Below are 21,984 nucleotides of genomic sequence, written 5' to 3'. Positions count from 1 at the left end.
TGTACATGTGAGGTATAATGTGGTATGTGATTTGTATACATGTGAGGTATAATGTGGTGTGTGTTTGTACATGTGAGGTATAATGTGGTGTGTGTTTGTACATGTGAGGTATAATGTGGTGTGTGTTTGTACATGTGAGGTATAATGTGGGTGTGTTTGTTTTGTGACATGTGAGGAGGTATAATGTGATGTGTGTTTGTACATGTGAGGTATAATGTGATGTGTGTTTGTACATGTGAGGTATAATGTGATGTGTGTTTGTACATGTGAGGTATAATGTGATGTGTGTGTTTGTACATGTGAGGTATAATGTGATGTGTGTGTTTGTACATGTGAGGTATAATGTGATGTGTGTTTGTACATGTGAGGTATAATGTGATGTGTGTTTTGTACATGTGAGGTATAATGTGATGTGTGTTTGTACATGTGAGGTATAATGTGATGTGTGTGTTTGTACATGTGAGGTATAATGTGATGTGTGTTTGTACATGTGAGGTATAATGTGATGTGTGTTTGTACATGTGAGGTATAATGTGATGTGTGTTTGTACATGTGAGGTGTGATGTGTGTTTGTACATGTGAGGTATAATGTGATGTGTGTTTTGTACATGTGAGGTATAATGTGATGTGTGTTTGTACATGTGAGGTATAATGTGATGTGTGTTTGTACATGTGAGGTATAATGTGATGTGTGTTTGTACATGTGAGGTATAATGTGATGTGTGTTTGTACATGTGAGGTATAATGTGAGGTGTTTGTACATGTGAGGTATAATGTGTGTGTGTTTGTACATGTGAGGTATAATGTGATGTGTGTTTGTACATGTGAGGTATAATATGTGATGTGTGTTTGTACATGTGAGGAATAATGTGATGTGTGTTTGTACATGTGAGGTATAATGTGATGTGTGTGTTTGTACATGTGAGGTATAATGTGATGTGTGTTTGTACATGTGAGGTATAATGTGATGTGTGTTTTGTACATGTGAGGTATAATGTGATGTGTGTTTGTACATGTGAGGTATAATGTGATGTGTGTTTGTACATGTGAGGTATAATGTGATGTGTGTTTGTACATGTGAGGTATAATGTGATGTGTGTTTTGTACATGTGAGGTATAATGTGATGTGTGTTTGTACATGTGAGGTGTGTGTGTGTTTGTACATGTGAGGTATAATGTGATGTGTGTTTGTACATGTGAGGTATAATGTGATGTGTGTTTGTACATGTGAGGTATAATGTGATGTGTGTTTGTACATGTGAGGTATAATGTGATGTGTGTTTGTACATGTGAGGTATAATGTGATGTGTGTTTGTACATGTGAGGTATAATGTGATGTGTGTTTGTACATGTGAGGAATAATGTGATGTGTGTTTGTACATGTGAGGTGTGTGATGTGTGTTTGTACATGTGAGGAATAATGTGATGTGTGTTTGTACATGTGAGGTATAATGTGATGTGTGTGTTTGTAAATGTAGGTATAATGTGATGTGTGTTTGTACATGTGAGGTATAATGTGATGTGTGTTTGTATGTACATGTGAGGTATAATGTGATGTGTGTGTTTGTACATGTGAGGTATAATGTGATGTGTGTTTGTACATGTGAGGTATAATGTGATGTGTGTTTGTACATGTGAGGTATAATGTGATGTGTGTGTTTGTACATGTGAGGTATAATGTGATGTGTGTTTGTACATGTGAGGTATAATGTGATGTGTGTTTGTACATGTGAGGTATAATGTGATGTGTGTTTGTACATGTGAGGTGTGATGTGTGTTTGTACATGTGAGGAATAATGTGATGTGTGTTTGTACATGTGAGGTATAATGTGATGTGTGTTTGTACATGTAAGGTATAATGTGATGTGTGTTTGTACATGTGAGGATAATGTGATGTGTGTTTGTACATGTGAGGTATAATGTGATGTGTGTTTGTACATGTTAACTACCAAGTGTGTATAGAGAGATAACCAGTGTTCTAACATCTGTCCTCTTATGGTTTGGGGTTTCCTTCCATAGATATTCTGTGATATTTAAAGACTATTTCCTCTGTTATTTTCTTTAATAATGTTGCTTTGGACTATTTTTGAAATATTGTAAGATTTTAACTCGAATCTATGTTATTTGAATAATGACCCAGCTTCATTAATATTCCTTAAATTTAGGAATTCCTTGAGATGTTGAGGAAATAATTAAGGATTAAGTTAAATAGATTGTTTATGTTATGGAGATATAACACAAAAATCTGAGTGTCCCAGTGTCCATAACATAAAAAATCTGTTTAACTTAATCATTATAATCCAATTTAATAAGGTAGTCTCTTCAATATTCAAAACTCATTTAGGAACTCTTTTGTCTTTGAAATCATGGCAACGCCATTTTTTCCTTTATGGACTGATAAAGTAAATTTTTAAGCCAATGAAAATGCTTGCTACAAGCAAAAATGAGTTATCTTAAAATAAAGGAGCTTTCCTCAATACAAATGTATTTTAGTGTTTTTCTAAGGAGAATCTTAAGTTAGAAATTTCTTTGATTTATGGAATGTTTATGAAACTGGTCAATGTAGGTGTAACTGTTACATTGACACTTTGATTTATTTCTGGAAAAAAAAGTGGTCCGATATTTATTTATTCAAAATAAAGTCCATATATCTGTGAAGTTTACTAGTTTAAATATAGAAACAGAATTATTAATGAAGTGTTTAAAGAATGATATTAATAATTAGTGTGAAATTTAATGTGAAACAAAAATGGTGAGTTTGTGTTAAAAGATTTTTTAAAACATACCGTATATCAATAAGCATGATCAGCAGGAAATGTATGGATTTGCCAAACTGGATTGAAGTGTTGGAGTTCTGGTTATCATATGTGACGATGGTGCTATTTTCAATGTTTGTTATACATGTATAAATATATATATATATATGATTATATATCTAAAACACAGATAGTTCTTACAGATCAGATTTACTCCACAGATATCTGTATTCATTTCCTGTTCACATGGCTTTTCTATTAGATAGATTCTAATGTATTTGTTAAATCTTTTAAACTGTCTCATAATCCACACCAGAGTTGACTCTAACTGGTGCAGGGACAATGTTCTCTTTATGTTGGTAGTTTATCATATATATAAAACTACAAAATGTACTATGGTAGTTTATTATATACATAAAACTACAAAATGTACTATGGTAGTTTATCATATATATAAAACTACAAAATGTACTATGGTAGTTTATTATATATATATAAAACTACAAAATGTACTATGGTAGTTTATCATATATATAAAACTACAAAATGTACTATGGTAGTTTATCATATATATAAAACTACAAAATGTACTACATTTTAAACTCAATTATATACATTTTAATAAATATAAAATTTAATCAGTTTAAGGAAATTTGGAATCAATAATTATTTCTCTTTTTTCCATCAAACGAAGATTCATTGAAAGTTCCATAATTGAAAAATGCAAATTCACAAATTAGTGCTTTATGTTCAAAAACTGAGTTGTGCAATATCTTACAATGTCAGTAATCGTGTATAAGAGAGAACATTCAACCTTAATATTGGTGCACCATAGCAAGCCTTTGGTTTTAAAATATCATGAAATGTAAAAAAAAAAAACCTTTTTAGTTTTACCCTTTCCATAACTTTTTTTAAGAAATATTTATTTCTGATACTAACTCATATTGAAAATTGTCCATTCAAAAAAGAGCCATTCAAGTAGTTAACATAACCAATCAAGTGGTTAACATAACCGATCAAGTGGTTAACATAACCGATCAAGTGGTTAACATAACCAATCAAGTGGTTAACATAACCAATCAAGTGGTTAACATAACCATTCAAGTGGTTAACAATAAGTGGTTAACATAACCATTCAAGTGGTTAACATAACCGATCAAGTGTTTAACATAACGGATCAAGTGGTTAACATAACCGATCAAGTGGTTAACATAACCATTCAAGTGGTTAACATAACCATTCAAGTGGTTAACATAACCGATCAATTGGTTAACATAACTGATCAAGTGGTTAACATAACCGATCAAGTGGTTAACATAACTGATCAAGTGGTTAACATAACCGATCAAGTGGTTAACATAACTGATCAAGTGGTGATTAACATAACCATTCAAGTGGTTAACATAACCGATCAAGTGGTTAACATAACCATTCAAGGGGTTAACATAACCAATCAAGTGGTTAACATAACCGATCAAGTGGTTAACATAACTGATCAAGTGGTGATTAACATAACCATTCAAGTGGTTAACATAACCGATCAAGTGGTGATTAACATAACCGATCAAGTGGTTAACATAACCATTCAAGTGGTTAACATAACCGATCAAGTGGTTAACATAACCGATCAAGTGGTTAACATAACCGATCAAGTGGTTAACATAACCGATCAAGTGGTTAACATAACCATTCAAGTGGTTAACATAACCAATCAAGTGGTTAACATAACCGATCAAGTGGTTAACATAACCAATCAAGTGGTTAACATAACTGATCAAGTGGTTAACAATAAGTGGTTAACATAACCATTCAAGTGGTTAACATAACCGATCAAGTGTTTAACATAACGGATCAAGTGGTTAACATAACCAATAGGTAAAAGTTATGTCTGGTTTAACATAACCAATAGGTAAAAGTTATGTCTGGTTAAACATAACCAATTATGTAAAAGTTATGTCTGGTTAATCAATAGGTTGTAAACTTTGCTTTACTTTCATCAGATCATGTAAAACTTTATTCTTATCAAATATTATAGCATTTTTTATGAAAAATTGATGACATGGTCAATTTTGTTATGTTTCCCTCCAATTTAATATTGATGAAATCACATCTAACTGTAGTTGTTTTATAAAATAAATAATAATGGATATGTTTGAATTGTCTTGTTGATCTTTAATACCTAATTATAACAAACTGATATTTTGTCCAACTACCGACTGGTACGTCTGACTATACGACATGGTTATAGAGGAAAGTTTGAATTATTATGAACAATCAAGCTATTACCTGTATCTGCTCAACAAAGGCATAAAAACCTTGACTTTGGATAGAGAGCTAACGGCAGAAGATTTGTCACTTGTCCACCTCTAAAGTTCAAAGAGGTTCTTCTAGATCGAGACCAAAGATTTGTGGCAATTTGGGGGGTGGATGTGGAGGGGAGGGGAGCCTAGTGGTGTGACAGGGATTAAGATGGATAAAAATTATTGTGAAGATTATGTGGGTGATGTGTGCCTTGAAGTCTTCAAGTATTGTACTTTTAATTGTATACAACTGCTACCAGTAGGAGTTAAGCTGGTGTTAAAGATAGCATTTAGATGAATAATGCGAGCCATTCATATGGAGGAATTCTTAGACACATTTTGAATAATTATATGATTTCTTGAATGACTGAGTTCACAAAGAATTCAATTGAAAAGAAAGATTTCAACCAGTTACTGATGCTATTTAGCTTTTGATATTTAGTTTTGTTGGCATTTGTTGCTTTTGTTTAGAAGTTGTTGTTTTTTTATTAGCTCACCTGGTCCGAAGGACCAAGGTGAGCTTATGCTATACCGTGACGTCCGGCGTCCGTCATCCGTCATCCGTCGTCTGTCCATCGTCTCCATAACCGCTGGTCAGATTTCAGCAAAATTTGACTGGTAGCATCCTTATGGGCAACTAACTGAAAATTGTACAAATGATGGGGCTGACCCCACAGAGGCCTGAGGGGCAGGGCCAAAAGGGGTCAATTTGGCTATTTCCATTTAAACGACTTCTTCTCTGAAAGTAAGCATGGGATAGCACCCATAATGCAATGGTAGCTTATCTTATAGGGTGAGGATTCAAAATTGTGGAAATGATAGGGCTGACCCCCGAGGGCCTGAGGGGTGGGGTCAAAAGTGGTCAATGTGACTATTTCCGTATAAACAACTTCTTCTCTGTAACTAAACATGGGATTACCCTCATAATGCAATGGTAGCATCCTTATAAGGTGGGGATTCAAAATTGTGCAAATGATAGGACTTAGCCCCCACCTGGGGGCTGAGGGGCGGGGTCAAAAGGGATTAAATTGGCTATTTCCATTTAAACGACTTCTTCTCTGCAACTAAGCATGGGAGAGCACTCATGGTAGCATCATTATAGGGTGGGGATTCAAAATTGTACAATTGATGGGACTGATCCCCCCTGGGGCTGAGGGGCGGGGTTGAAAGGGAGCAATTTTTGCTGTTATCATATAAACGACTTCTCTGCAACTCAGCATGGAAGAGCACTCATAATGCATTAGTAGCATCCTTATAGGATGGGGATTTAAAATTGTACAAAGTATAGGGCTAACTCCCTGGGGTCTTAGACGCGGGGCCAAAAAGGTCAATTAGGCTACTATTTTCATATAAATTACTTCCTATCTGAACCTTTGAATTGGATAGCATATTTGTATGATATCTATAGCATCATTATATGGTTGTGTTTCAAAATTAAACAAATTTTGGAGTCAATTTTACCAATTTTTCTAATTGTAAGAGTCTTTGTGATAATTACAAAAAAACAGGTAAGCGATACAGGCCCTGTGGGCCTCTTGTTTGACAATTTAGACAAAATTAATGTATTTATATCCACGAGGACCTAAAGTACTCAAAAGAAAATTTGAATGAATTTGATAATCAGAGCCTGAGGTTTAGATTGGTATGTTGGGAAAATATATCTGCAAGTGCCTCTTCAGTAGAAATAAAACTGTTATATTATTACTTCTACTTGTACCGGTTATGGACCTACTTCAACATGGTGAAAATGATATGTCGAGCGGACCTATGGAGCATGAAATGTGGGAATTGGAAATTGGAAATTAATATTGGTGTTTTGAGATTGCGAATTTGAATGATGGTACAGTTTCAGAAGATATAATTTGTGTAGGGAGGTGGTTCCATTCTTTTATTGTTCTTGGGGAAAAAAGATTCTTTTCTGGAAGTTGTTCTGCATGATGTTAATTGGAATGATAGGTGGTGGTTGTGTCTTGTGGGTCTTTTGATTGGAATGAGGTGCTTTGTTGTAATAGCAACCTTCTGGTGGATGATCTTAAACATCATTGTCATTCTAACGTCTTTACGGCGATCTTCTAGACTGAGCCAGTTTAGTACTTCCAACATACTTCAGACACTAGATTAAATATTAGTCTCTGGATCAACAATTAATTTCAAAATCTTACCGATTAAAAATAAACTAATAATTAAAAGTAAGGTTTATTTTATTTTTTAGAGTGAAAATATAACACTATTTGTAGAGGTATAGTCTATTCTATATTAAAATATATTATCTTGTGAAATTGTAGTGTGTAACCTAAAGAAAACTTTGACGGGGCTCGTAGAGTGGTCTACCTTTACAAGAGAGCACTTCCTCTGATGGAGGAACCGTCGCCCGTTGATCATCCAGAAAAACAATCCAGACTGCAAACAACCCATGCTCCAGATTTTTCATCAACTAAATCGTCATTCATTTTGTAAGTTGTATGCATTTTCAATGTATTCCCTAACATTTCCATTATTGTTTCGATGTAGTTGCTGTTTTGTTTACGTTTCGTTTTGCCTTCCCTGTCAGTACACTGAAACGTTACATTAGACCTACTGTCTGCAGTGCGTATAACCACAGGAGCTTGACGTTCTTCTTTCAATATCGCCAGACCTTCTTGACAAAGAAGATTACCTGGAGTGCGTGGGGGACGCAGAATTTAAAACTTGTTTCTTTTTGTTATTTTTTTAGATATAGGCCTACATATGTAAAACTATTTATACAAGGTAGGAAGTTAATAGTGGAGAGATGTACAGGTGAGAACAGCTGGTTCAGTGGTGAAACACCGATGTTGTCTTGCCTCTTTGATTTGATGTATTTCCAGAATAGCTGGTGATGCCAGATCAATCTACATTGGTTTTACAGTTATTTTTTTGTTATGGAAGAAACCGTTAATAAATCGTGGAAAATGCCCTATAACTACAATTCTATAACTACAGTTTCACAACTGATCTTATATCTGTAACAATTTGATATTGCATGCACTCATATTTGTATCTGATAAAAGTTGACTCATTTAAGCAATAAACTGTTACCAGATTGGACATACAGTTGATATGAAGCCCATCCGGAAGGAAGATAAATAGAATGGCGCCCGTTAGGGCGCCATGAATATTTATCTTTCGGACGGATGGGCTTCATATCAACTGTATGTCCAATCTGGTAACAGTTTATTACTTATATTTCCATTACGATCATTCAAATTCAAAACTATACATGTATATCTTTTGAATTTCCCGCTTTGGCTAGTGTTGACGTCACCAAGTTCAATAAACGGAACAGCCATAGCATCAGCAACTGAATATAGTTCAACACAAAACGGTTTGAAACAAGCGAACAAATGAAATTTAAGCGATAGTATTCTTTAATACATGCTATTTTGTCAACACGATAATACCGTTAGATTTCATCGACCGCATAACTGTAAAACCACTTTTAAAAATATTTGACCGTTATGTATAGGCGTAAGTATACAGTGTATACATTGTCAGTGACGCGGCGGAAACGTCAAATATTCATACGCTTGACCAGATTGGAGTTCATAGCCAGATATTGCCCATCTGGTTTAACATAGATTAAACGGGAAACTGAATGTTGAATGGAAATATATTTTCATGAAATATTAAATATTTGCAATTGTCATTTTAGATCAAAAGGTGGACAAATGCGGAAGATGAAAGGTTTGATTTCGGCATTTAGTAGCCCAGGAACGCTGAAAACTCTCGCAGTAGGAAATTTCTTACTTTTTATTTTACACTGGATTATCAAATTTGAACAAGTGCGTCTTCATGGAAATTTTCAGGACCTGGATATTCCTGTAGAAGACAGTTTTGTTCCCTTAGGACTTGTGGATTATGAAGTGCTCCCTGAATCGGGTTCCTACAGAATCCCAAAGATTATCCATCAAACATGGAAAAATACAGAAATTCCAAGTAAATTCATAACCTGGATTAAAACTTGGAAAGCCAATCACCCAGACTGGGAGTACTTTCTTTGGACAGATGAAAGTGCACATGCGCTGATAAAAGACAAATATCCATTTCTGTTGTCAACATTTGATAATTATTCTGAAGGTATTCGTAAGGCTGATGCTCTCCGTTACGTCATTCTGTATGAATTTGGAGGCGTTTATGCTGATATGGATCTGGAGAGTCTAAAACCTATAGATCCAATGGCAAGAAAATACTCGTGTTTCATAAGTCAGGAACCCTATGAACATCCGATTCTTGATGCAAATTTTGAGCATTTAGTAATAAACGCTTTAATTGGGTGTCAAGCTCGACATCCATTTATGAAAAAATTAATGGACAATTTACCTGCATTCCGTCATATGTGGAATGTACTTGACAGCACTGGGCCTCATTTTGTGACGTTGATATATAACGAGTATCAGAAAAGTAACATCTCGCCTTCTCAAGATGAGGGCGTATATCTGTCTCCTCCAGAGTATTTCTTCCCAACTATAGATCCAGCAAAACATTTCTGGTTCCGCATGCAATGTGGAAAGTTTCACAAGTTAAGTGATCTTCAGAAAAGAGCGTGTAAGACCCTTAAAGTGAAAGGTGTGAATCGTAAGCCGACGTCTGTGGCATTTACAGACCACCACTGGATACATACGTACATAGACTTTAGACTTTCTCTCAAAGGTCCCGTCAATATTTTCCAAATTGTGCCAGATGCAAAGATATATGGTAATGCTACATAGGTCTTTATGATGTTTAGATATTTTAGATGTTTTTCTTCCAAGGTCTTCTTACCTGGTATATTTGAAAAAGCGTAAAAAGTTTGACATAAAGATAAATGCTGCACATTACATCTCATCAAAAGATTTCTAGTCACAATTCTCATCTCCATGAGTATTACAAGTGTAAATGGGTTGGGTTTTTTTTCAATTTCTCTTCTGTAAAAAAGTTTTGATGTGATTTGTATCTGATAGACACATGGTATGTATAATGTAACTGGTCATTGTTGAGTTTTCTACCAATTAACACAAATAAAAACAAAATGTAATTAATATCAGTTTCATGTTTTATTTTTTTCCTGCCATATTTCATACAAAAGCCTTTACTGGAGAAACAGTACATTGACAGATTCTGTAAGATGGTAGATTTATGAATGATATGAAAATAAGTTAGTTTCCATGATAACTCTGTAGTAATAGGAATGTAAAGTATCATGATCATATCACAAGTTTGCACAAAATAGTTTAACTCTATAGACAATATATTTGGACAGTTATAATGGTAACAAATATACTAATATATCTCGCTCTCACTGAACAATACATTTACACCTAAAAAGCTTACATCTACGTACACTGAATGATTGACATTAACATGTACGGGTATATCAAAATTTATACACAAATGCCTCTATTATAAATAGAACTAATCATAATATGATACATATATAGTGATATATCGAGGCTTCGAGATCTGTCAATTATTATCCATGTATGGTGTTTTAGACAGATTTTATTATGGCCATCAATTTTATACTAATCTATAGAATACAATACCCTGTGCATGTGTTAGATTGTCCTACAATTTTACAAGTCCCTGTGTTAGATTGTCTACTTATAAGTGTTTATTTATTTTACACATAAAGCAACTCTGTTACTCTGACAGTTAAAGTCTTTCAGTTATGTAAAATTACTTAATCTTGTAAAATCAAAGTACCTTGTACATGTGATGTACATAACACCCATTATCAATAACTAAAGCAGATGCCGTTTTTTCCCCGAAGAGGTGATAATTTCATAGTTTCACTGGCCATCTCCATGGTTCGAAAAAAATTGATACCTGGTACATGAAATATTAAGCAATTGTTACATTATATTTACTCTAAAAATCGTCGATTTTTGATGATCTAAAATTCTGAATCGTGAAAATTTTCACCTGCGAAAGTAACCTGCTATACCATTTCTGCTTTAGGAATATTCAACGCCATACAATTGTTATTATCATTTACTATTCAGCAGAAAGAAAACCTACATATATTTTATCATATGATGCTTTTTTTGAGAGTAAATAAATAGAATATTGTTTAGAAACACACCTGTACATATCAGATTATATAAACGTTAAATAAGACATTGTCACACAACAGTATAATGGTGATATACGCTATAAACAGATAAATAACACGTAAATTTGTCTTCTTTATCAGATCATTACCAAACAACGAAGCTCATCTTTGACTTCAAATTATTTTACATGATGTTAGTAGAATTTGTCCGATGATCTTCATCAGAACAATTGGACTTATCCTAAGGTTTCAATGTATAATGGTATTACAACAAAATGGCTGACAAGGTCATAACAAGGTCAACACTGGACAGTACAGTGTAACACTGTAACGACGGAATATACCCTGTGTGTCGTAACATTGCTATAGGATGCCTAATTGATTGATGACTGGGGAAAATATGGCTTCAATATTTCTGTCCAAGGCACTTGTGAAGAAATTTCAGAAAGTTTTGAAATGAAATTGATCAGCATCTATCGTTTGATATGATGAAGTTTTCATCCAGGACTTCCCAAATAGCAGTTATCATTAGAACATGGACGGAAATACACCGAACATTGAGATACCTATACATGGCTAACGTTTCTGACCAAATGAGAAAACAATAACCGAGGTCTTTATACCCTCTTTAATGTATAAAATGGGCTAGTTTCTCGTTCACTGAAAAAAGTTCCTTTACATAGAATATAATGTTTTCAAATCTAGATCTAATTTGTATTCTTACAACAATTATTTACAAGATTATGAAATTGTGTAAATAGATTAAATAGAATCTATATTTGAGGTTCACATAAAAGTAAATACTTGTTTTTTTCTATGATTAAGCTATTCACAGAATAGACAACTTGTCTCAATCACCCAAGAATAATGATACACTCATTTTTTTTTCTCCCTTAAAATCTATAAAACACAAACGTTTTTATGAGGTAGATCTATTAAAAGCTATGTGATTTGTCCATGAAAACTTGTAAAAGCATCAGTTACCTAAGCTTTCAATTCTAAATACATGTAAATAAATGTCTTTAGATCAAGTGGTTAAAATATGGTACTGTTACTATTACATTGGTTGTACTTGTATACCTGTATGCACTTTTAATGATACATGTTTGTGTGTGTGTATATGTATTTTACATTTAAAGAAAAAACCTTGACTTACCTAAAGCAAGCTACTATTTCAATTGGAAAATCTTCTTCCGTCTAACATAATTTTCAGACATTATATCAAACAAATATGCCCTTGGTAACCCAGAGACTAACATCAGTGATGCCCTTTTTACTATGTTTTAGATATTGTTGTTATGTGGTTGGCAATATGATCTTGCCTACAGTTGTTGGATATCACAGACTTTTTATAGACTTGTCAACCTTAGAGGATCTACATGACTACAATGGTTACCGTGGTAACTGAAATAGGAAATCATTTTGTACTTTTTTTACACCTGATCAATAATTCTAAATCCAATGAGACAGAAAAATCAAACATAAATCTATTCTGTATTTTCATATTACAGAGTTATATACCCTTGCGGGAAGGTATTGATTGTGACAGAATGTGTTTCCGAGCATACCGGTAATGTCCTACTTTTCGGAGAAAACAATGGGATTTGAACCCACAAAATAATGACGTCACAATGGATACCTGCCCGCAAGGGAGCTAACTCTACAATATGCAAAGACGGAATAGGGACACCAAGAAAACAAATCCATGCCCACATTACAACACTGTATAGAAACAAGTCACAAAACAAGTTGTGACAAACTGGGACACTCGCTATCTATTACATACAATAACAGTAGGTACAAACTATATATATACTGGTATGTTACAAACCAGTGCACCTTTATATTATGCTCTATGTATCTCTCAGCAGAAAAATGGAGGAGATTAGTTATCAAAGCTGGAAAATAACTAATAAATCATATAGCAGCTTCATTATAGATTTCTTATTTATGAATAAGATGTGTCTTACTGGAACAAATTGTTTTTCTTCTAATGTTTACATAATAAATTCTACAATATCATATATAATGACGTTGACGGTTACAGCCAGTTCTGTCCCCGGTCCACTTGACCATACATAAGTGTAGACTATCAAGGTGACCTAAGGTCATCTGGTCCTACAGTATCAGCTGTATGCTCCAGTATACAGATGTGTGGTCCTCATAAACAAGGCCCTGATTCTGCACATTGCAACTAATGGAGGCCCTGATTCTGTACATCTCAACTAATGGAGGCCATGATTCTGTACATCTCAACTAATGGATGCCCTGAATCTGACCATCTCAACTAATGGAGGTCCTGATTCTGTACAACTCAACTAATGGAATCAGACCTAGTTTCATTTTAAGCCTCTGGATTGTTTAGTATAGCCATTTCCTATCCTGGTAAGGCCCCGTCGCTGCATAATATGGCTTAGCTATTGTAAAAGCAAGGATGTAGATCACATCCTTAATAAAACACACCACATAATTATATATAATTGAGCAAATGTATTATGCATATTTTTAGTGGAGTACTAAACACTTGAACACACCAGGAGGAAAAAAACTCATACATTTCATTCTTTTTCTTATTTTAAATCGAAATCTGTTCTTCATCGATTTTTCAAAATCACTAAATCAAATAGAAATGAAGTTGTACAATACCGGAATATATGATGCATAAATATACAAATGATTTAATAGATGATGGTATGAAATCAAAAGATGGATTTCTTACATAAAATAATTGTATCTCTACAAAGCCATTTACTTTCTACAAATATATTGTATTCATACAAAAACACCACATGTTTCTCTACGTAGATCATTAACAAACAAAAATACACAAATTATGCTGAAATTAATTAGTAGAATATTCAAAATTTGTGTAAAATATCATAGTTTTGTGATTTAGACTGTGAAATACTCTTAATTTCCTTGGGATTTACTGTAGACTGTGAAACAGTCTTATTTCCTTGTGATTTACTGTACACTGTGAAAAAGTCTTATTTCCTTGTGATTTAACAGAGACTGTGAAACAGTCATATTGCCTAGTAAAAATCCCTTTTAAGTCATAAAATAGTCTTACCAATACAAACTATGTACGCCAAAATCTGATTCCTAATCTGAGCGAGATATAAAAAGTTGTATATCACTAAGTCCGTTTGTGGTTTTGACAGCTTTGAAAATGATATTATTGTCAAAGAAACAAAAAATATTAAAAATTGATATTGTTAATTCCATTTTTTTTCTTCCAAAATTTCACTTATTTACGTCAGAATATGTGCTATTCATATCACAGGGGCATGGTGCCTATCTCCATTCCACTTAATACCTATACATACAAATGATCAGTGATTTATGCCCTATCCCTGTGTTACTCTGTGGATATTTAACTGACAGATTGTAGGAGTATACTTGTTAGCACCAAATCGCTATAAAAACGAAACAATGAGACATTTTCATCCTTGTCATTGGGCATATATACTTCCAGATATCAATAATACATTGTATAAGAAAATAAATCAGAACAAATATGATGTTGAAGTTGGCGTAAGTATCTCCTTTACAATAACCCTGTAACTGAATATCAGGCCTAAGATCCGTGACTTACATAGTTACCTCCCCTTTGTAAAAACAATTACTTTCTAGTCAGATAAATGGCTGCACCAATATTGTTTGTCTATGAAATTATGACTTAATATTTACTGTTACTTTGTGACAAATCCAACGATAATGTTGAAATCTGCTGAATTAATACTCCCTTAATGTACATGATAAACCATGGCAAGTTTTGTCCACTTTGGTTTTTTCTGAATTGTTTTGCTGCCACCTGAGATCCCCCGGATACCGTCCGATAACTCACACTAAATAAGTTGTGCACCAGAGTGAAACACCAGACCTAATGATGGAATCTCTAAAACGTTTTATGCTTTTAATTCACTGTTAGCATTAAAGTATAGACCACATGTTAAACATAAGAAATCAAAGTAAATGATATGATTATATTACCTGCCTTTATTTATAGAAAACTAAAGTAGCACGCTCCCTTAACTGAAACAAGCCATGCAATGATTGTTACAATACCTAATACTACAAATGGATTACCATATAGGGAATGTTTTATTGTAAAAGGAATAAAAAAGTGGGACTATCTATTTGACGTATAAAAATATTGCCATACACTATATCATGCTAATATCAAATAACATGAGTTTGGAATCTTATAAAGCTCCTTCTTCACGTTATAAACAAACTCACGGGACAAAGACGTAAAAATTATAAATTACTTATATCAATACTATCGGGCCTTACTGCCCATACATAAAAAAGCACCTGTTCACTAATTCATTATAAATGGTGATCAACACTAAGCATCAGAGTATTATAATTCAGTAGGATATAAAGCCGAAACACGCCCCACAGTAATGTACCGGAAATAAAACTTCCCGATAAACTCATAGGCTGATGATAATATTATATCGTATGCTGTTTAGCTTCAGAATTTCATTGATGTTTGATGCAAGAGATGTCTAACACATATAAACAGGCCAATATAACGATAAAGTTTGAAACATTTCTTAACAAAGATTAACATATATATATATATTTTCTTAAACATAAACACATGTCTACAAAATAGATAATACATAAACACACAACTTATAATCTATATAATTCTAACTCACAAACTAAATGCTGTAATACACATGATATTGTGATACATTTATACAGCGGCATTGCCAGAGTTATCTACCTTGTTCATTCTCCTTATTTGGCAATGATCAGATCAAGCAGAATAAATGAACATCAATACAGACGGGTTTTAACACTGATGTTATCACCAATAAATCATAAAAATATCATTTAAAATATGTTTTACTAATTTCTCATTTTTGACAAAATAGACTTTTCCTAAAATAAGTCTTTTTGAAAATAGTTTTGGCTATCCTGAAAAACAGGTTACGGCTTTATTCCCTTTTCTAGATGAAATACTGGTACATGCATGTGTAATATGTAACTTGTATGCACTGTCTGTATCAATGAATGCAGTAGTTGATAGCATGGAATGCCTCAACTACCATAATGTATAGACACAGACCTTGTTTACTGAAACTCCATAGACTTTCTCATTAAAGTAATCCAAAAGGAAACAAACTTTTCTGGATATAATGGACAGGTTATCAGAAATTCCAAAGCTTACATCTTAATTTACATCATAAGAAGTCTGAGCTTAACAAATCTCATTAGAAGTTGGAGCTCAAGAAGGCTCATCAGATGTTAAAGCTTGATGGATCTCATGCTCATCAAAACATTAGGAAAGCCACTGAAGAAGTGAGATATTCTGTAATTTATCAGAGCTCCTGGAGAAATCACAATCCATGGGAGGAACTCCAGGACTGGTATCCATTAAACACGAGGAATTCTCATCTTTGGAAACACTAAAGTGTTGAGTTATGATATCAGAGTAGCCAGCAGCCAGATTTAACTTGACGTGTAGAAATCAGGTTAGTCTATACCATTATGCACATTGGAAGAACCTCTCATCCAAACTTTCCTGTACATCATCAATACAAACCAAAAGCAGATCGTAAAATGTTTGAGAGGATTCTACATTTTATATTGCTGTAATTGTCATGTCTAGGGAATCCCTGTTGTCAATCATGAGCCTTGTCTGTCAATAGTGTTGTGTGGCCGCCCAGCGTCACCTTGAATACTTTCTTGCCCCACGGAATTGTTCGAGGTTTTAAAATGGCCTCTAAATAAATAAACGTAGCCATAAACTCTCGGAATACCCAGCATAGCACATATTTGAGCTTTGAAAATGGTGGAGGTCCATTCTGAAAAGAAAGTAGAAGACAAAATGAATTCTATTTGAAAAATGGAAACAACATAAAAAGAACCAAAACTATATATCAAAGGTTGTGAGTTCAGCTGAGTTGTTTTGAAGAAAGAAGTCTTTTTTTTTCCTTTATACTGTGCTTCACTTAATCTTTTTTTTTTTTTTAAATTAGAGAGTGCTTCACTTAATCTTTTTTTTTTTTTAATTTTGAGATCAAAAACTGATGTTGGTGAACCATAATTTACTGTGGGAAGTACAATTTACTGTCGATTAGTCCCACCATCCGATGAATGTGATGTGATATTTTGATGAGTTTTTCTGATGTCATAAGCATCAGAATTTTGGACAAAACAACAGTAAATCATTCCTTATCCACATGATTATGTCATCTCAAACTTCCGTATTGCCAAAAGACATACTAACAGAACAACATTTATCATACAACATCACACATTTTAAAAGACTTTGTAAGGCAAATCCATTTGGCATTATAAAGTAGTTTTCATGTAAATAACACCAGAAACTAGAAATATGACTGTGCACCGACGCCTCTGTATATTTGTGATCAGTCAAAGGTAACAAATACAGGAGAAACTTACCTGGACCGTCCGTAATTGTAAATAATCCACAAACAGCAATGTAAACACGTGGATTGGGAAAAAATAATACATATGGACTCCAAAGAAATGATAGCATAACCAACTCCCAATGAGGCCAGAAGGGATACAGTCGGCAAGGGGTTCTAAAAATCCAGCTACGAGGGGCATCATGTTCAGACGAAGTCTTGTCCATCTGTAAAATACACCATGTTGTTCAAGCTTTCAAACGAATACTAAATTTAGTGTACGGTTAGTCTATGATGACATAGAATACCACATGTTTACCTAACTAAATTCTAGACTTAGTGTAACATGTACTAGAAATAGTACATACAAAATTATAAGTGTAGTGTAACATGTACTAGAAATAGTACATACAAAATTATAAGTGTCCCATTCAGCAATGGGATAGAACATCCAAATGGGTTATTATTTGTCTGGTTTTCTTAACAGAAAAGTGAAATGTTAGAATTTCATTTCAAACTAGAACTGTCACCAGATTGGAAGACTAATATACTTTTATAAATTACAAACCCACAGCTGACTAACAGTTTAGTGGATTATTTCTGTGGGTCAAAAATTTCATAATTTTAGCTGGCGATAAAAATACATATATATATATATATATTTATTCTTATGCCATACAATCAGTAATTGTATACTCAATACTGTCCTATGAAAACCCTATACACAGTATATCAATCCTAGCCTGTTGTACGTACCTGACCATTCTGTCTTTAAAGGCGCGAAGAGTTAAAGAAGCTATATTTTGTTGTGCTGGGTACGCAGACAGTACTAATTTATGACCTCTGAAATGTAAAATTTATATGTGTTAAAGCAAACCACCAATAGCACAAATGAAGAAATCATAAACATTGAACTAATCCCTGGCTCTGTAGTGCAGAAGCTGTACGAGTCTAAACCTTGGACTGACGAGACCTTTTTGATATCTAGTAAAGAAGATTCTCAGTTGAGATTAATTTCACAAGTTTATTTGTCGGTTGATTGGCTGTTCTTTGATCACATTAATTACATACAGAATCAGAACCCAAACTATTCCACATTGTGCTAAGTTCTAAACTTTCAGAACCAGGTCATCATTTAGTCCACTTAGCTTGGGAAATCATCCTATAAGTACTACCTTATACAGTGAAACCTACTTTAGCGCCTATCTTTGTATAAAGACCACAAATAGACCACTTTCTTAGGGTCCCAAATGGCCATTTATAACACAATTTGTGACCTTTGTATAAAGACCACTTGGCTATAGAGACCACTTAAAGAGCACTTGTCCATTGGGTGGTTGTTATAGACAGGTTTGACTGTACATATTACATATATAAATAGTCCCTATTTTTGTTTCCACCGAGCAACTTACTTTTCATGTAATGCTGATGTGAGAAAGAAATCTTCGGCAAGGTAACGTCCATACCAGTTCAGTCCCTTCAGCTCATCTAGGAGGGATTTTTTAAACATGTAAGACATACCAGTACAACAACAGAGTCCCATAGTGTTGAAGGCTGGGTAGAACCTAGCCATGGCACACCCAAAATAGATCTGTAATAGATAAACAAAACAGGAATGTAGGATATACCGTGTAGCTGGCTATTGCCGTGGATAAAAAAGTTCAAAACTTTTAATTAAAATAGGAATACAAAATTTTAATGAATTATAATTTGCAATACGTGTATAAATTACAGTCAAACCTCGACGATTCGAACTTCGATGAAGCAAATTTCTCGCCGTATTGAACTTTTTGCTTGGTCCCGAATTTATTCACTATATAACATTACTAACAAACCCATGTATGAATCGAAGTTTTATGAATCAAAATTCTCGATGTATCGGAACTTTTTTCCTGAGCCATTTGTTATAGAATCATAGGTAACTGACACTCGATGATTCGAATAAAAATTTACCTGTACAGATCAGGTGTTCGCCGATGCCCCGCGGCATGCTGTCACACCTGTCTCGCAACGGCCCTTCACCGGACAATAGAGATTATGACAGCTTTTGTTGCTTGCTTGATATCATCAAGATAATTAATATCACTGATCAGGCCGATACCCGGTGCTTTGTTTTTACAAGCTACGTTATGAAATCATTAGTACGGCAAAGATACAGTTAGTCGTTTTTGATGATCGCCACCGCCATTGGTAGCGGTTTGTAATAGCGAGCCACATAATATAGTAACTCATACTCAAAATTGTTACATTCCAAAACTTCGGCATAAATAGTGGAGCAAATTGATCATTCTAAATCGAAATATTTTTGTAGGTGTTGTAGCGCTTTCGGTTTCTCCTTTTTAGTTTCGTTTTTACAACCTGTTTTCGTATTTATATTCATTCCGTAATATCAACCAATGCTTCAATAGTCACCACATGTATACATGTACATGGGTTAGGCCTAGTACACGTACGTCTTGTTTATAATATATTGCAAACGATAGCTATACACGTGATTGATTGCATACTTCGTTTTTTGGTTTGTTTGTGGTAAATACAATGATTATAAAGTTTACGGAACGGAGACGACATGTACACAACTACCACAGTTGGTCATGGTAAAAAACCCATTGGTTTAATTTCAACCATGAATAATTCGAAGTCTCGATGTTTCAAAGTTTTTCTGTCGGTCCCTTGAACTTCGATACATCGAGGTTTGACTGTATGTATTATTTTGCACACAAAATGTTTGCGACTACACAAATCTGTCGTGAAATCACGAAAATATATAACACTCATGTGTTGAATGCTGAAAATAAAGAAATTCATAGAATAAACAAAGAAACCCACAATATATTACCTCAGAGACAAGCAATTTGAATTTAGACACCGACCTGAGGACATGTACTAGGTATGTGTAACTATAATTTAGACACCAACCTGAGGACATGTACTAGGTATGTGTAACTGTGATAATGAAGGTGTTGTTTGTATGAGGACTAACTGTTGTCTCACCTTCTCCACTGTGGCAGCAAACCCACTGAGGTCCGTAGTAAATGGCATCTGGTGAACGAGGGCCACATTTGGGTTTTGTAACTTGGACGCCATATCAATGATTATATCTGTGCTGGCTAAAAAACAATATAAAACTAAAAGTTAGAAGACACCAAAACATTGAGTGTTGTAGAGACTATAAGACGGTACCTAGATAAAAACACCAGTATGATATACACAGGATAAACAATGAAATACACATTGAAATTTCAACAGGACACCTAAACAATTATAGCCAACTGTTTCGTTCGGTTTCTTTGACAACAAGAAAAGTTTCCAAGCATGATTCCATGTTGTAGCTGGTGGCTAAACTAATCTAACTAAACACCTTACATAATACCTATCTTTCAAGAATAGGATAATAACCACAACAGCACAGACCAGTTTGTTAATCACTGGCCTGAGAATACGAACAGTACAAGGGTTGGATGTGTCTAACTATGAACCTCCTCAGATCTTTCAACCCTACGGAACACGTTTTGCTGAACTATCATGGCTGAATTCTTTCTTATAAAGTTTGAGTAACCATCACCAAGCCCTTACATTTGTTGTCAAGCTACAAAGTGATTACATTTAGAGCCTAAAAAGGTGTAATTTGCTAAAACACTTAAATACATTGTATACAAAAAGTCGTAAAATAGGCTAGAAATTACAATATACAGAGTTTATAATTTAATGAACACATAGAATAAGCTATAGATCACAATTGTTAGCGTTAATTATTCAATGAACCTGATGAGCCCCCAAGATATGAATTATTAATTTAATCTATCTGGTACATATAAAATGCCTTGAACACTCAGTGATCTGTCGTCAGTAACCATGACAATAATATTTGTGAATGTTCTGCCATCCATAACCATGACGATGATATTTATGAATGTTCGACCATCCATAACCATGACGATGATATTTGTGAATGTTCAGCCATCCATAACCATGACGATGATATTTGTGAATGTTCGACCATCCATAACCATGACGATGATATTTGTGAATGTTCGGCCATCCATAATCATGACGATGATATTTGTAATTAAAGTTTTGACCATAAAACCTGATCCCACAAAGACCAGATGTTGGAGAGAAGGTCATTGTTTATCTGTAGGAGGTTTCAAATATATCAGTGTATGTTCACATTGATATCAATACTGATAAATAGAAATTATTGTTGTAAATCATTCACCAAATAAAATGATGTATAATATCATAGCTCGATGCCTATAATATGTGTGTACCTTTGATACGACTCGTACTGATCCATACACAGTCGTACTTGGCGTTGTCGTAGCCAGGAGCCATGTTATACACCATAGGATTCACAATGCCTTCCTTACCACCTGTAATGATAAACATCATTCATAATTCTATAGTTAAGTACATGTTCACTGGTTTTTTAACTGCATAAAAAACATACTCTATGGTAATTAATCCTGATAAAAGATTCTTATAATCTG

The 21,984-nt window shown here is 34.0% G+C and overlaps 2 protein-coding genes across 8 annotated transcripts in view; one reads left to right on the top strand and one right to left on the bottom strand.

Moving 5' to 3' along the window:
- Nucleotides 1–7,354: 7,354 nt before the first annotated feature.
- LOC138332854 (uncharacterized) lies at nt 7,355–10,092 on the top strand. Its single transcript, XM_069280816.1, has 2 exons — nt 7,355–7,509; nt 8,727–10,092. Exons 1-2 carry the CDS (start codon nt 7,412–7,414, stop codon nt 9,781–9,783), a joined length of 1,155 nt encoding a protein of 384 aa, XP_069136917.1. The 5' UTR covers nt 7,355–7,411; the 3' UTR covers nt 9,784–10,092.
- LOC138332853 (ceramide glucosyltransferase-like) overlaps nt 10,089–21,984 on the bottom strand; it is a 57,803-nt gene continuing 45,907 nt past the window's right edge. For all 7 annotated transcript variants that reach the window (XM_069280808.1, XM_069280813.1, XM_069280809.1 and 4 more), the window contains exons 6-11: nt 21,766–21,867; nt 20,489–20,604; nt 18,907–19,085; nt 18,251–18,337; nt 17,529–17,721; nt 10,089–16,927 (exon numbers count right to left, since the gene is read on the bottom strand). In XM_069280808.1, coding sequence (XP_069136909.1) covers nt 16,745–16,927; nt 17,529–17,721; nt 18,251–18,337; nt 18,907–19,085; nt 20,489–20,604; nt 21,766–21,867 — 860 coding nt within the window. In that variant the 3' untranslated portion in view covers nt 10,089–16,744. The remainder of the gene's footprint in view (nt 16,928–17,528; nt 17,722–18,250; nt 18,338–18,906; nt 19,086–20,488; nt 20,605–21,765; nt 21,868–21,984) is intronic.

The sequence above is a fragment of the Argopecten irradians genome, chromosome 10 (assembly GCF_041381155.1).
Source record: "Argopecten irradians isolate NY chromosome 10, Ai_NY, whole genome shotgun sequence".
NCBI lineage: Eukaryota > Metazoa > Mollusca > Bivalvia > Pectinida > Pectinidae > Argopecten > Argopecten irradians.
The sequence above is the reverse complement of the archived record's forward strand: the minus strand, read 5'-3'. Positions and strand labels throughout refer to the sequence as shown.